This window comes from Penaeus monodon, chromosome 13 (assembly GCF_015228065.2).
Source record: "Penaeus monodon isolate SGIC_2016 chromosome 13, NSTDA_Pmon_1, whole genome shotgun sequence".
Classification (NCBI taxonomy): domain Eukaryota; kingdom Metazoa; phylum Arthropoda; class Malacostraca; order Decapoda; family Penaeidae; genus Penaeus; species Penaeus monodon.
This window is the reverse complement of record NC_051398.1, coordinates 36,782,157-36,797,156: the sequence shown is the minus strand read 5'-3', so window position 1 is coordinate 36,797,156 and position 15,000 is coordinate 36,782,157. Positions and strand designations below refer to the sequence as shown.

The following is a 15,000-nucleotide window of genomic DNA, read 5'->3' as shown; positions in this document are numbered from 1 at the left end:
GCACATCTGAGTTCGCGTTACCTTTGAGGCTACTCACGTCGTCTCCCCCTTTTGCACAAATAGCATAAAAATGATTGATATTAGGGAGTTTCACAATGCACTTCTTATTCTGCGGTATGTTTTCGCGTTGTAGATTCCCATGAACAATTTATCTAAGCTACGGGAAAATACACATCGACCCTGATTATTTTCTCCTTGGCCAAACACAGCGCATGGCGGACGCGCTAAGCTTATCGAAGAGTAAATCAAAATCATTTATTTTACTTTTTCAGTATTTGCAGCTGTCTACTCTCAGTCACGTGTGGCGGATCGCGGCTTTCGGGGCCAGCTCATTTCCTGTTTGATTTGCTTTCCCTTTTGAGTGCCTCTATTCATTCATTTATTCTTTCTTTCTCTTGGCTATCTTTCGGTTCTCCGCCTGTTCTCAGATGAATGGAGATACATCGATACATGATTACATACATATTTCTAAGAATATGGAATATCTTCAGCCCTTTCGTTATTATCTGTAGTGCAAAATGAGGGTGGTCGGGGGCGTAGCAACGGGCGGCGAGAGTAAACTGTGCCCACCTCAGAGCCAGAGATAAGCCTTATCCACCCACCCTATTGCCCACCCAGACCTACTGAGTGAAGTTCAAAGAGGCTTTTCCCGTCTTGCTCTAAATCTCCGCGTTTATCATTGGGGGACTGATGAAGAAAAATCCGGGCATCAGATAGTTTGTTTCTGAAATTGCGAAGGGCACCCGCGGACTGGTGCTGCAATAATATAATGGAGTCATTGTTTGAGAGGTTGTGGGTAGCTGTGTGTATGTGCGTGTGTGTGTGTGTGTGTTTGTGTGTGTGTATTTGTGTGTGTGTGTTTGTGTGTGTGTGAGTGTGTGTTTGTGTGTGTGTGTGTGTGTGTGTGTGTGTGTGTGTGTGTGTGTGTGTGTGTGTGTGTGTGATGAAATTCTTCTGAAGCGTCTAAATGTAATGATAGCCTTACGAAATTAATGGTAGTGATGGTGGTAATGGCAATAACAACAGTGCAGCTAAGAAAATATAATGGTGATGGCGAGAAAGTTGCTTACATCTGATTTCTTTATAGACAGGATGACTATCACACAAAGCATGGAGCTGACACTGGCTAATATTCTTCGATTTGCATATATTCCTTTGAAATGCATAGATTATAAAACGAAGGAAGAGCATTGTCTATTTATTTATTTATTTATTTATTTATTTATTATTATTATCATCTTTTTGTGTATATTTTATTATTATTATTATTATTTATTTATTATTTTTTTTGTGTGTGTGGGGGGGGGGGGGGAATATAATAGTACACCTACATTGTGTATTCCTTCAGAACCTTCTACTACACTAAAACACAACAGTCAGTATCACCGATTTTTTTTCACAGAACGTAGGAATTGAGGGATTTGGGATTTTGGTTCAGAAGTCATTAAGACCTGGTACTATACAAATACAAATACGTCAGGATCTCGTAGTAATATTGATAAAGTCGTATTTTTATTAATATTGTTATATCATAGCATCCAAACCATAATTATTTGTTGCACTTTAGGATGAAATGAAGATGGAAAACGTCAGTTTCTGCACGGCTTTTAGTATCATGCAAAGTATCATGTGTTCTAATGGGGTGAAATATTTTCATTGCAATGGAATCAACACTGAAAGATATACCGATGCTATTTTTATATCTGTGTGGATGTTTATATGTACATATGTGAGGGTACTCCGTCCATTCCAAACAAGAAATGTAAAATGTCAACTGGAGGCTGAAGTAGAATAGTGTACCATGAAGCAATCGCAGTTTTCTTTGGTTTGCGGAATCATCTGATTTGTCGGCCACGAAATTATATAAACAAATATGTAGCCCGAAACAGCGTAAAATAAAATGATATATTATAGATAAGATATTATTAGATTATATTACAAACGAGGGGAAGAGACACAAATTCCATTGACATTACTAAAGATCCAAAGAGATAAGGTGATGCCTACTGCGAGTCACCTTAATTGGCTAGTTATATTTATATACTGTTAAATAGGTTATGAACTTGTGACATATGATACGGCTCTGGGATTCAGTGCTGGTAATCTTGTTAGGCTGTTGGTATCATTTATTTTTTTCTTCTTATTCTTTCTTCGTGCTATATGAGACTCCTTTGTTTTGTATCGGCAAGTGAGGGGGAATGAACACACACACACACACACACACACACACACACATACACACACACACACACACACACACACACATACACACACACACACACACACACACACACACACACACACACACACACACACACACACACAAACGCGCGCGCGCACGCACGCAAGCACGTGTATGTGTGTATGCATATGTACGCGTATGTATGTATGTGTGTGTGTGTGTGTGTGTGTGTGTGTGTGTGTGTGTGTGTGTGTGTGTGTGTGTGTGTGTGTGTGTGTGTGTGTGTGTGTGTGTGTGCGTGTGTGTATGTGTGTGTGTGTGTGTGTGTGTGTGTGTGTGTGTGTGTGTGTGTGTGTGTGTGTGTGTGTGTGTGTGTGTGTGTGTGTGTGTGTGTGTGTGCGTGTGTGTATGTAGTACGTATGTATTTATATATGTATGGAGAGAGAGAGAGAGAGAGAGAGAGAGAGAGAGAGAGAGAGAGAGAGAGAGAGAGAGAGAGAGAGAGAGAGAGAGAGAGAGAGAGAGAGAGAGAGAGAGATAATTAATCTAGGAGTTGATTTCGCACTAAAAAAATCTTGTGGCGGGCTGGTTGTCTAATTAATATATTCCCTTTCATTGGCGAAAGTTCACAAGAGAGTTCATTTTCAGAACAAGTCGGAAACGTAAAATAGCTTTCGCATTACCCGACTTGTCTTGAATTCTTTTGTTTTGAAGAAGTAAACCACTGCTGTTCTTTCTTCAGCAACGTCCTTTACTGTTCACTTTCATAGCCGATACAAGCTCATGTATTAAATATATTGATCCTTGTTGGCAGATGCGTACACTGTACCTACGACTAACATTTCAACATTTAATGGTTAATGGAAATAGCAAATTAATGTGCAAAACATTAAAGATCATATAGCACTATGGTAAAGTATTGTGGTGAAAAGGTTAGAAATTAGTTAACGATTAGGACAAGTGGGCAGTAGGGGATGTAGAAGGGAAAGAAAAAGAAAGGGGGAAAAGAAAAGACAATGCAAAATTAGTTGAGGCAAAGGGCTGAGGTCTAAAGGTACGGTTAGACTGACCAACTATTTCGTTGGAATCCAACGATTATCAGTGACTTGGAACCCACCCGCCCATCCGTTTTGTTTACACTACGAAAAGCACCATCAGCTCAGTCCACTGGATCGCAGCATCAAAAAAAATCGTGTCCGCAGTCCCTCTTGTGGTAATATGGATGTTTTATATTCCAAAGGACATTTTCTTGGCGTACTTTCTCTAAAAGAGAGGTAATTGCTTCCGAATTCCACATTCTTTACAGAAATATGACGAGAAGACGTTCTTCCTCTTCGAAAAATATGCGCGCTTGTTTATGTTCGTCCGTCAAATGATGATACGAGATATATTGCATTCTTTTTCTTTTATTTTTTAAATAATAATTAATATAAGTATATATATGATTATTTACAATTATAATTAATAATTGCAATTTATTTATGTATATATTAATTATAATGCATAAATATATAATTAGACTAATGCCATGTATACTATAGACTCTCAACGAGTATGACTTTTCCACTGGAACATCGATGGATCGACGGGTTGCCCATCGCTTCGGACGAGGAGGCAAAAAAACAGTGGAATGAACCAATCGGTGGGCAAAATCCACTCAAAATGATTAGATTTCATGAATCGATGGCCAGTGTAACCACACCTTAAGGACGTTTTCACAATTCCCAGGACGAGACAAATATCATTTTCGTCATAACGACAATTGCCACCGCTAAATTTGTCATATAGTTAACTCAGGTATGCCAGTATGCGATGGAATGAATGAGCCATTACCTACCAGTAAACCTCATAACACCAATGAGAACGGCTGATGCTGTGAATAAATCCGTTTAACACACTGCGTGTTCTTGGTTCTTTAGTGCATGTGTACTGGGTTAGGTACATACATACGCCACTTCAAGCAATTGATACTGATGCATTTGCACTCTTGAAGAAGTTTCAGAACAGGAGCGTTATTTGGAAAGGGGCGCTGGCCTCCTTAGTTACAAATAAGCAGAGCATGATATAAATTTCAGATTTGTCAAAATCTTTGTGCAGAATTGTAGCTAGACATAATCATATACGTAATATATTAAAAACCTAATATCACTGGCCAATTTGTATTATCATCGAAATATTTATTTTAAATCATAACCATGATAACCTTGGTACAACATATGTCCAAATACCTGTCCTATGAAGCCCAAAAAACTCTGAAATTGTTTAGACTCATAAGCTCGTTTACAGGATCCAGACCATGACTTGTCTCACACAAGGATATGTAAAACAATGTTACAGTAAGAGCAAACGTAAAAAATAATCATAAATTGATTAATTAACTAAATTTTAAAAAGATGAGCAGATTCTTCTGGATGATTCAAGCATCATTACTATGTCTGTGTATGAATTATGCATATCCTTAGGAAGAAAATCATACATATCTATGTAGTGAAGTTTGGTATTATTGTGTTGTAATGGTTTTTGTTGCTATTGTTACACAGATACACACACAAACACACACATGTGCATACACACGCACACACACACACACACACACACACACACACACACACACACACACACACACACACACACACACACACACACAGAGAGAGAGAGAGAGAGAGAGAGAGAGAGAGAGAGAGAGAGAGAGAGAGAGAGAGAGAGAGAGAGAGAGAGAGAGAGAGAGAGAGAGAGAGAGATATTAACACGAAAAAAAATATTGTTCCCCTTGTAAATGCACATATACAGAGAGACGGGACGATGCTCTTCCCTAAAAAAACGCAGTTCGAAGATTTTCCTTAAAGACTGTCACATGCCGCCGCTGTCGGAGAATTTCACAAATTTGAGAGGCCACTTATACACCTCTTGATAAATAGGCCTATGTATGTATGTATAAGCATATACATACATACATATCTATCTATATATTCATAAATTTAAACACACACACACATACGCGCACGCACGTGCACACATACATGTGTGTGTGTGTGTGTGTGTGTGTGTGTGTGTGTGTGTGTGTGTGTGTGTGTGTGTGTGTGTGTGTGTGTGTGTGTGTGTGTGTGTGCATATTTATGCATATGTGTATGTATACAAACGTGTACGTTCTCGTATATGCGCGGGAAGCTGAACTAACAGCAGTCGATATAAGTATCAAATTGAACAATTCGGCCATTCTGTGTGATACGACACATCTTGCTGTGAAAAATGTCACAGTAATAGAAAGAAGAGAAATCCCGCTATTCTGTTTGATGAAAGCTGCAACGTTTTATTTTAAAATCGAAAGTGAGCTCCAGGATATCAAAATACGCAAATCCAAAAAAAATACCAGTTTTTACATAGCAAATTATCCATAGCGACAACAGTGAGGGTTACTGCGGTAACACTACAAAAGCGTAATTCCCCACTCCTCATATTCTACCATTATTTTATACAGGCTGTACCTGTGTTTCCTGTTAAAAGCAAGAAACTGAACTTCACGTGAGACTAAACCGAAGTTGATTTAGGGGGATATGAGTAAGAGAAGGATGGATGTCGGCAGTCACTTCGAGTGTAGAGGAAATGGGTACAGAGAGAGTGGAGGATGGATGAAGTGTGGACATGTTATCTTGGGTCATGATTACATGGGTTTGAATGCCCTCGCAAGTTTCTGAAGTAGAGTTTGTTGGGGATGTCTGCGAAACGAGACTACTTATGAGGGGGAGAAGAGGGGACTGACGTTTGAGGGGCAAAAGAAGAGGCTGATGTAGGAAAAGATGGGGTGGAACGTTTAGCTTGTCTTAAGCAATGGAACAGCTCTGCATAAGCCTTCCCTGCCATTGCTTCTCCATCCTCGAGACGACTGTAGTACCTCCTCGTGGCTACCCATTGCACCTTACGGTCCCAGGGTAAACTATGGGGGATCTCGGAGCAGCAGGAGGGCCTAGATGTACGGAGTGCGGCTCTGTATCAACCCCTGCCCCTCATCCCCCCTGGGGTTAATGGCCGTCTCGGGGATGGGAACGGGAGTTACTCGTCCTGCCTGTACCCAGCGTGAAGCTTGTGGGGTGCAGTGGGACCCACAGCCTGCAACCCCCCTTTACGTGGGGCAACGTCGGCGGGGATGGCAGAAGTGGCGTCCACCTAAGGCTGGTAGCGGCACGATTAGTATGGGTGGATACACCTACTACTGGTTGGCCCAGGGTGATAGTCACTATCTCCAGGGAGCAGTCATAGCCATCTCCAGCCAACTTCAACCCTCGGTAGTAACGGTAACACCTGTTGACGAGTGTGTTATGGCACTGAGACTGAAGCATGCTTTTGGTTTCATGTCTCTTATTGCTGTATACACTCCTACCGATGTTTGTAAACTCGATGAGAAAGAGGCATTCTATGCCAAACTCACATATGTCGCATATAAATGTTCTCGCCGAGACATTCACGTTGTACTGGGCGATTTCAATGTGGTATCCGGCTGTGACTGAGGAGGCTACGAGATGTCTGTTGGTTCCAATGGCTCGGGAGCTGATCTCAGTAGCGAGAACAGCCTTCTTCTCCAGAGATTGAGGATTTTTGGCTTCTGGTATCAGCGCTCCAACCTTCATTTCGGTTTCATGTCTCTTATTGCTGTATACGCTCCTACCGATGTTTGTAAACTCGATGAAGAAGAGGCATTCTATGCCAAACTCACATATGCGGCATATAAATGTCCCCATCGAGACATTCCCGTTGTACTGGGCGATTTCAATGTGGTATCCGGCTGTGACTGAGCAGGCTACGATATGTCTGTTGGTTACCATGGCTCGGGAACTGATCTCAGTAGCGAGAATAGCCTCCTTCTTAAGAGAATGCGGATTTTTGGCTCCTGGTATCAGCGCTCCAACCTGCATTGCTGGACATGGTATAGTGATATGGGTACTGTGGCCAAGGAGATCGACCACATTCTTGTCAGGACTCACTGGAGGATCCTCCAGAAAATGCAGTTACCCCAGACTGGTTGTGGGTCCACTGCAACCTCCCGATCTCTCCAGTGGCCACTAGATTGAGGAGGAGTGTGCCTGAGGTTCGCCTTGGCAGTCTCTGGTCGTTTCACATAACTCAAAAGCCTGACGGACCCAGTAGTTCTGTGGTAGCCCTTAAAGTATGAAACACTCGATGCAGCATCTGTGGGCAATTTTATCTCACTGGAGGCCGCAGATGCGTGTTACATGGCTCGACTGAATGGCAATTAGGATTTGAGCTGTTCCTTCGTACACAGGGCTCGGACACTGCTGAGAAGGGGCAAATTTATCAGAAATCTTGCTAAGGAGGTTGAAGGCCATTTCTTAGTAAATGACCTTTGCCCCGTCTACCAAGCTGTGAGAAAACTGAGCCCCAAGCCCTCCTCGCAGTCATCTCATGTTGGGGTTCATAAATGATGGGCTGAATATTTAGAGCAGTTGTAACAGGTAGACCCTCCAGCAGTTTGTGGTGTCACAAACCTGTCCCGGACCTACCCATCAGCGAGGAACCTCCTATCCTAACCCAATGGCATGGCGTTTGCATACGGTATTGACTACCATCTGGCAGTCTGGTTCTATTCCTCGTGACCTGTCAAGATGTGTGGCCATCCCTCTCTGGAACGGGTGATTAATGGAGATGTAGCATCTACCATGGCATTACACTGGTCAGTATACCTGGCAAGGTTTTTGCCCACATTCGGATCCGTGACCACCTACTAGGGCACCAGAGACCGGAGTTGTTCACTAAAGACTGCATCCTAGTGCCTAAAGTTATTGTGGAATGCTGTTGTGAGTTCGGTCGTGGGCCACTAGCAGCCTACATCGACCTTAAGAAGGCGTTTGGTGCATCTTGTATTGCTATGGGAGATCCTGAGACTTAAGGGAATTCCGACACAGATTATTGGTTAAATAGAAGCCTACTGGAAGTGAAATTGCTGTAAAGTGTAGTAGGAGCACTGGAGTAGGGAGTAAGAGAAAAACCTTGTCTACAAGCTTCCTGTTTGAATCTGAGAAGTGCTCCCTCAGACTCAAACTTGTAGTAGGGAGGCCCCCATAAAATACGTTATGGGAGCCACCACAATTGGCACAAGTGCATGTTTGTGCAGAGTAGTTTGATAGATCATGACCAAGTTGGGCACATAAAGAGCATCCAGCTGTGGAGCAGCAGTGTTTCCCAAGATGTCTCAGATGGCAACAGTTTTGACACTGTCAGGATGGTGGTTGATATGGTCGGACGGGGGGGTGACCCCCACCATGTCTGTTGAAATTCATCTTGGCAATATTGCTGGTGGATAGGAGCTGTAGAGGGGATCACAAAAAATCAGTCCCATTTGGCTGGGCTAAACCGAGTACTCAAAAGGTTTGTATGGGTGAAGATAGTTGAAGGACAGGGCTTTGTGAACGAGGGACTGATGTTGAGTGAAGTAGTACTGCAGACAGTAAGCACTTCAGAGAGGGTAGTAGTAGTGTTCAGAATCATGGTCAAAGGAGAGTCAGGGAAGTGGGGGAAGTAAAATCAGTGGATCTAGTTGATCAAGGGGCAAGTCTCATTGCCCCTAATAAAGGTATAAGATCTTCATACTGGCCATGGTAATCTTGTCAGGGAGAGAAATGGTCCACACCTCAGGGTCCCCTTATGGGGCAAGGCCAAGGCAACAAAACAGGGATACTGTGATCACGACTCCCCGAGTAAGAAGAGGAGGAGGAGAAAGAAGAAAAGAAGAAGAAGAGGAGGAGGAAGCAGCAAAATGGAAGAGAAAAGGAAAATTAAAGGGAAGGGAAAACGAAAAGGAAATGGAAAAGGATAAGAAGAAAAAAGAAGAATGATGGTGATGGTGATGCTGCTGCTGCTGATAATGATAGTAATGGTGATGATGAAGATGATGTCTATGATGAGGATAATGATAATGATACTACTACTACTGTCTAGAAAATAGTAATAATGATGATACCAATAATAACAACAATAATAATAACAATAATAATAATTATTATTACCTTAACCAATTGCCAGCTTGTGACTTATATGATTTAAATGACACTTACAGCACTGAAAAATGCTTTCTTCACTACTTTTCTGTACTTGCAACACTCATCATTCAGCACCTTGACAGCATTTATTTTTAGCCACAGTTTAACTCCAAAATTCTTTAAAACTCTTCTATTTCAATCACATGTTTATTTGCAGTTTGATAAACTATTAGCATGACACTGTCATTAGTCTTTTTCCGACTTTCTTTAACAAAATTAAATCTTAATATGTCACATTTTGTAAGTGGCCTCTGTAATAGTGACTCACAATGGCATAAAATCTTTAACCTTTTCTAGTTAGTTCATCACTGTGATATCTTTACTATAATACTCACAACACACATCACACAAGCAGTCTGATGGAACATGTATGCTCTAAATATAGGTAATACGGAAAACCTCAAGAGCCAAGACAGAGGTCAGCATGGTGTAACTTCAAAAGCCTAGCAGGGTACAAGGTCTATGGTCTCATGGGATAGCTTTACTAACCTAATAGGTCATTCAGGTTGGAAAAGAACAATGTTTAGATATAGGCAATTTTAAGAGACAACTTGAGCAGAAAATCCTCTGTACTTCTTGAACTTTGCAAAAGTGGCATAACCCCTAGACATTCCTTTATTCTGACAAATTTGATATTTTTGAGAAAGGGAAAACAAATCACAAGACATTCCAAAGTCTAAAATATTGAAATACCCTTCAACACACTGACAGGGTTAGGTTCTTAATCAAAACTTTTATTGTGGAATTGACACTGGGCACATAACAGGCAACTATAGTTTGGTTTAATCATTTAGCTGGAACATAGATGGCTTTGCAAATGCTTACTAGCTTACCTGATCTTACTTGTTTACCTTATTCCTTGATTTTTCTTGAGAAAAATAAGGCCATTACTATTATCACTGACATTATTATAAATAATGTGTTATTACCAATTTTCATAACAGCTAAACATAAAATCTAATTAAATGTGAGTGTTAACCTGAAATCTTCCTGTCACTAAAACAGTCTTTGCCCAATCTACCAAAATATACACTACTATAGTGAGGTTAATAAAACTCACATGTTGCAAACAATGCGTATATATATATATTTCTTCAACAGAAGATTTTTACAGATTCAATATGGTCCATAAAAGAATGTAACTGAAAAGAAGTAATATAGCTTTCCATTATGTCATGCAAAGACCACAAAATGCTGTCCACAACACCAGTATATAATTATCCCAGCAGTATAGATATAAAATTCCTTTAAGAGTTAACATCGGTAGAACCTTACACTGTGTATTAAGGCTTCAGTGAAAATCACAGTCATTTATTTCTGTTCAAAAGATATATGCACAAAAAGCAAGTAAATTATACTTCCTTATACTGTTGGCACTTCTGTATCTCCTTGTCTTTCATAAAATATGTAAATTATGGTCCATTACACTGAACTTTGAAATATAACACAATGTTCAATATGTATCCTTATTTTCAACAAGTAAAAAAACTGGATCAAAATGTTTACCCTTTACTGAATGAAAACTCCAATTTCGGATAAAAGCAGATATGAATGCTTTGTCTTGTGTAAGTGTGCATGTGTATTTGTGTGTATTGGAGGAAAAAATGAGAATCATCAGGGACATAATGTCTGTCAAATATAATGATCACAGTATTGATTTTATCCATTATGCTATGCAGCTTTTTACATATGTAAATTATAATCTCACAAGCAGTTAGATCTTTAATCACCACTAATCTGTGAATAACTTGCTTTCCTTCCATCATGATAAATAGGCACATATACCATTTTGTTCATAAAAACTAGTCCTCATAAAACCTGACTAAAACGTATCTACTCACTGAACTCGAAATTGCTATATCATGGGAAATAATGATAATAATCAAAATAAAAAAAGTCAACTACAGGAAAATCTCCCTCATAACGCACTACTCTGCTCCTGCTTAGCACGTTTGCTCCCCTGAATTTCCTCCTTATTGCTGAGCTCCTCCAGCTGCAACCGCAAATTTTCTCTCGCTGCTCTCTTCTTAGCTGTCTTCTCCAGCATCTCATCATAATCCTCGGAAAACATAGCTACGAGCGCCCCATACAAGTGACGGAGTTTTGGTAGGTTCTTAAAAGCAACCTGGTGCAAGAGATTTAAAAAAGTGTACAGATTTTTTAAAAATTCTAAAATAGGATACCTATAGAAAGGTAAGTAGGTCTGTAACATAATTTGAATAATAGGACTACTACTTATTCCTTCATAATTAGTCTTTACAATACTCTGAATCTTATTTTCATTATCCATTTATATTTATGTATATTAAAAAAAAAAATCACATCACCTACCCTCATGTTGTCAAAAGCAATTCCTACTTTCTCTGGGAGATCATCTTCAAAAAGAGGCACTTTGGCATAACGCTGTGAAAAATGAGTGAGCAAAATGTTCTCTGCATTCATGTCTCGCCCAACCTGGAAATGTGAAAACACTGTTAAGTTTATAATCACTAAGAGTGGAAATCTTAACGATGAATATTGACATTCTTTTAACATAATTCATAAGAAGGTAATACTTTTAATGAAAAAAGTTACTAGAAACACATATGAAATGTCAGTAAAGAAGAAGAAGAGAGAGAGATACAAAGTAAAAGAAGGGGGGAGAAAGACAGAGACAATGTAGGCCTATAAGCAATAAGACCAATCAGGCAATCATTCTATCTCTCTCACTGAGTTTGCATTCAAAGGCATTTTCAAGTGCAGTTCCAGAAGAGTTTCTGTATCCCTGTTGACAGTTCATGTCTCTTCTTATGGGTGATGAGTTAAAATTAGATGACTGAATAAAGCTTAAATACAATATAGATGAAATATTAATGTTATCCTAAACCTCTCTACAAATCTCACACACTAAACATCATTTACTAAATGGGATACAGTAGTATCTCCACAAATGCACAAGAATATTATTCCATCTAACACAATTTGACCCATTCATGCCAGGTGACATCATATTATGTTGCAGTGTAAATTTTTATGTGTTGGATGATGTCTAACTATGTCAAGAGCTTGGGTCACTGCACCTGAGATAATGTGGAGCAACATACACTACCCACATCCTGGAGTGAATGGTTAAGTAGCTATATACATGGTTCTCCTTCAAGAAGTGTAAAAAAGCTAGAAAAGTGAATGTTAATGTCAGGATTGAAATACAAAAGAACAATTGACAATTGCCATTATTTGCCACTTCAGTATCTGAATAGCAGAATACATGTGACAATAATTTTTTTTTTTTTTAAGCCTGCAGTGTGTTACTCTGTTCACATCAATTATTTTAAGAATGCTAAACATGCTACACAGACATTCACTTCTTCAGAATAAATTTGATAGTTTTCCAGATATAATATCCTTGGTGCCATGGACAACTTTCTTTTCAAACAACACCTCTGGTACTACAACATCTTCATTCATTTGAAACAGAAATTATCCTTATTTTAATGAAATTACCTGATGCACCTTACTTTACCAGCAACATGATACAAATCTAAATTAAGTTTCTCACCTGAATGGCTTGTGAAGTAGTTGAGTGTGTCTTTATCCTTGCATCATCTTCAAGTTCATCCTCCATAGTTGCCTCATGTATCAGCAAGTCACAATTCTGCCCTATAATTCAGAAGACAGTTCTCACAAGCATATAGAGATAATACTATTATGTCATTATATTTGTTGTAAAAGCATATTAAGAAAATACATGTCAGTATATTACATATCCTACTTCCCTAAAATAAAGCTAAAATAAATTAAATATAGGTATCTACGACTATGAAATTCATTAAAAAGAATTCTATTCTAAATACAAACTTCATCAACATGTACTTTATGATATTCCCAATTCCCCACTTAAAAAATCTTGCCAACATGTTTTGAACAAATGAAATTATAAAAAAACAAACTGTACTCACCTATCTCAACAAGACCAGAGCAAGGCATAGTGTCACCTGAATACACAAGCTTCCATCCATCAACATGAGTCCATGCCACTCCAAATGAGTTGGGGCAATGAATCACATATGTCATATCTATTTTCTTCATGTCTAGTTGTGAACATAGTTCCTCATACAGATCTTTTTCTAATATAAAGTTTTGTGCTAAAAGTTTATGATTTGCAATTAAGGAAAAGTCTTGGAGTACTGGTTCAAAGTTAGCATGGTATGAAATGAGATATGCCAATATTTTCTGAGGTGCTAGGAGAGGCAGCTTGGGAATCTGGAGTTAAGTAGGAGATATGAAAACATTAATTGTCATAAACACAACATCCACACAAATTTTGATATTTTATCCAATCTATCAAAAATATTGATATTTAATCATGCATATATTTTCATATTTCTACTTTATATCATAGTACATAATTTTTATAAATATCTTTCATGCTAACTTCAGTTATTCCTGCACGTTGAAAAGCCTTTCTTCTACCAAGGAGAATATTGATGAAACCAATATGATGGTCTGCATGCAAGTGGCTAACATACACAGCAGCAAGATTCCGAAGGGCTTTATCTGCTTCATTTAGTCCAAGTAACCTTACAAGCTGCCCATAAGTACCCTCACCACAGTCCAGTAACAGAGTCTTATCAACACTGAAAATTAAAGGCAACTAAAACAAATTTGTAAAGTGAAAGTACATAAATCTATATAATTTTCATTCATCAGTTTATGCAGGAATGCAGTTAATATCATAGCAACATCTTAACCTGCACTAACCTTATATTAACCAATATACCAGAAGTATTTCTTGTTTTGTTTGGTATACAAGATCCTGTTCCTAAGAAGATCACATCAGGATAATTCTGAGGTGTAGATTTTTCCTGATGTTCTTTCAGACTTGTTGATTCTAGCTTTGCTTTTGCACTGAGTAGGGCTGGCTCAAACTTTTCTTCTTCATAACATTCTTTGATATAAGATTGAGGTTTCAGCATAAGATGATTTGACCTGTGTACCACAAGAATCATGATTTCAATTATGTGAGCTGTACACTGCATAATATCTTTTCATTACCATCTTCTTTGCTGAACTTGGCACTACTGCCTTTGTGTGAGTTTATATTGATTCAATAAAAGGAATCAAAATACATCTACACAACATTCATGAGAATAAGATAGATACCTCATTCATACATAACAATCTCACACTAGATCACAATTATAACATTCCCTACTTATGCAGTGTAATAGCGAAAATAAAAAATGTGTGAATGTATCATTTCTTAACAATACAACCAGTACTTGACTCACCTGTCTATTTTCTTCTTTGGTCTGATGTGGTACATAAGAAGAGTGTGTGCTTGATGAGTTGGACCTACAATGTGTTTTGATGAGGAATTAGACTCAACATTCTCTTTTTCTGAAGATTTTTCATCACTGGTAAAATCAACATTTTCTGCCGTGTTGCCGTTATTTGATTCTTGCCGATCTTCCTCTGTGATGGGGATACTTTTGTCTTCCAAGAGAGGAAAAAGATCTTCACTAAGGTGATTTAGCTTATACTGGAGCCTGTGAACAGCTTCTGATCCCATACAAGAGCTAGCATCATTTGCAATAATGTGGTTTGTTGATGGAGAAAATCTCGACATCCACTCTTGGTAGCGTGGATTGGCCAAGACTTGTGAGGGTGTGAAATGTACAACAACTTCTGCCAAATCACTGTCAGATGCACCACTGGGTTGGTATTGCATAAATGTTGGACATTCAAGTAGGGAATCCAGGTAGGCATCTGTTGGTATCTCTATAA

General features: G+C 38.9%; 1 protein-coding gene across 1 annotated transcript in view; it reads right to left on the bottom strand.

The window, feature by feature from the left end:
* Positions 1–10,297: 10,297 nt before the first annotated feature.
* LOC119580276 (ribonuclease Z, mitochondrial-like) overlaps positions 10,298–15,000 on the bottom strand; it is a 10,613-nt gene continuing 5,910 nt past the window's right edge. The window contains exons 7-13 of the mRNA XM_037928321.1: positions 14,505–15,000; positions 13,975–14,202; positions 13,649–13,850; positions 13,173–13,476; positions 12,773–12,873; positions 11,566–11,688; positions 10,298–11,359 (exon numbers count right to left, since the gene is read on the bottom strand). Coding sequence (XP_037784249.1) covers positions 11,153–11,359; positions 11,566–11,688; positions 12,773–12,873; positions 13,173–13,476; positions 13,649–13,850; positions 13,975–14,202; positions 14,505–15,000 — 1,661 coding nt within the window. The 3' untranslated portion in view covers positions 10,298–11,152. The remainder of the gene's footprint in view (positions 11,360–11,565; positions 11,689–12,772; positions 12,874–13,172; positions 13,477–13,648; positions 13,851–13,974; positions 14,203–14,504) is intronic.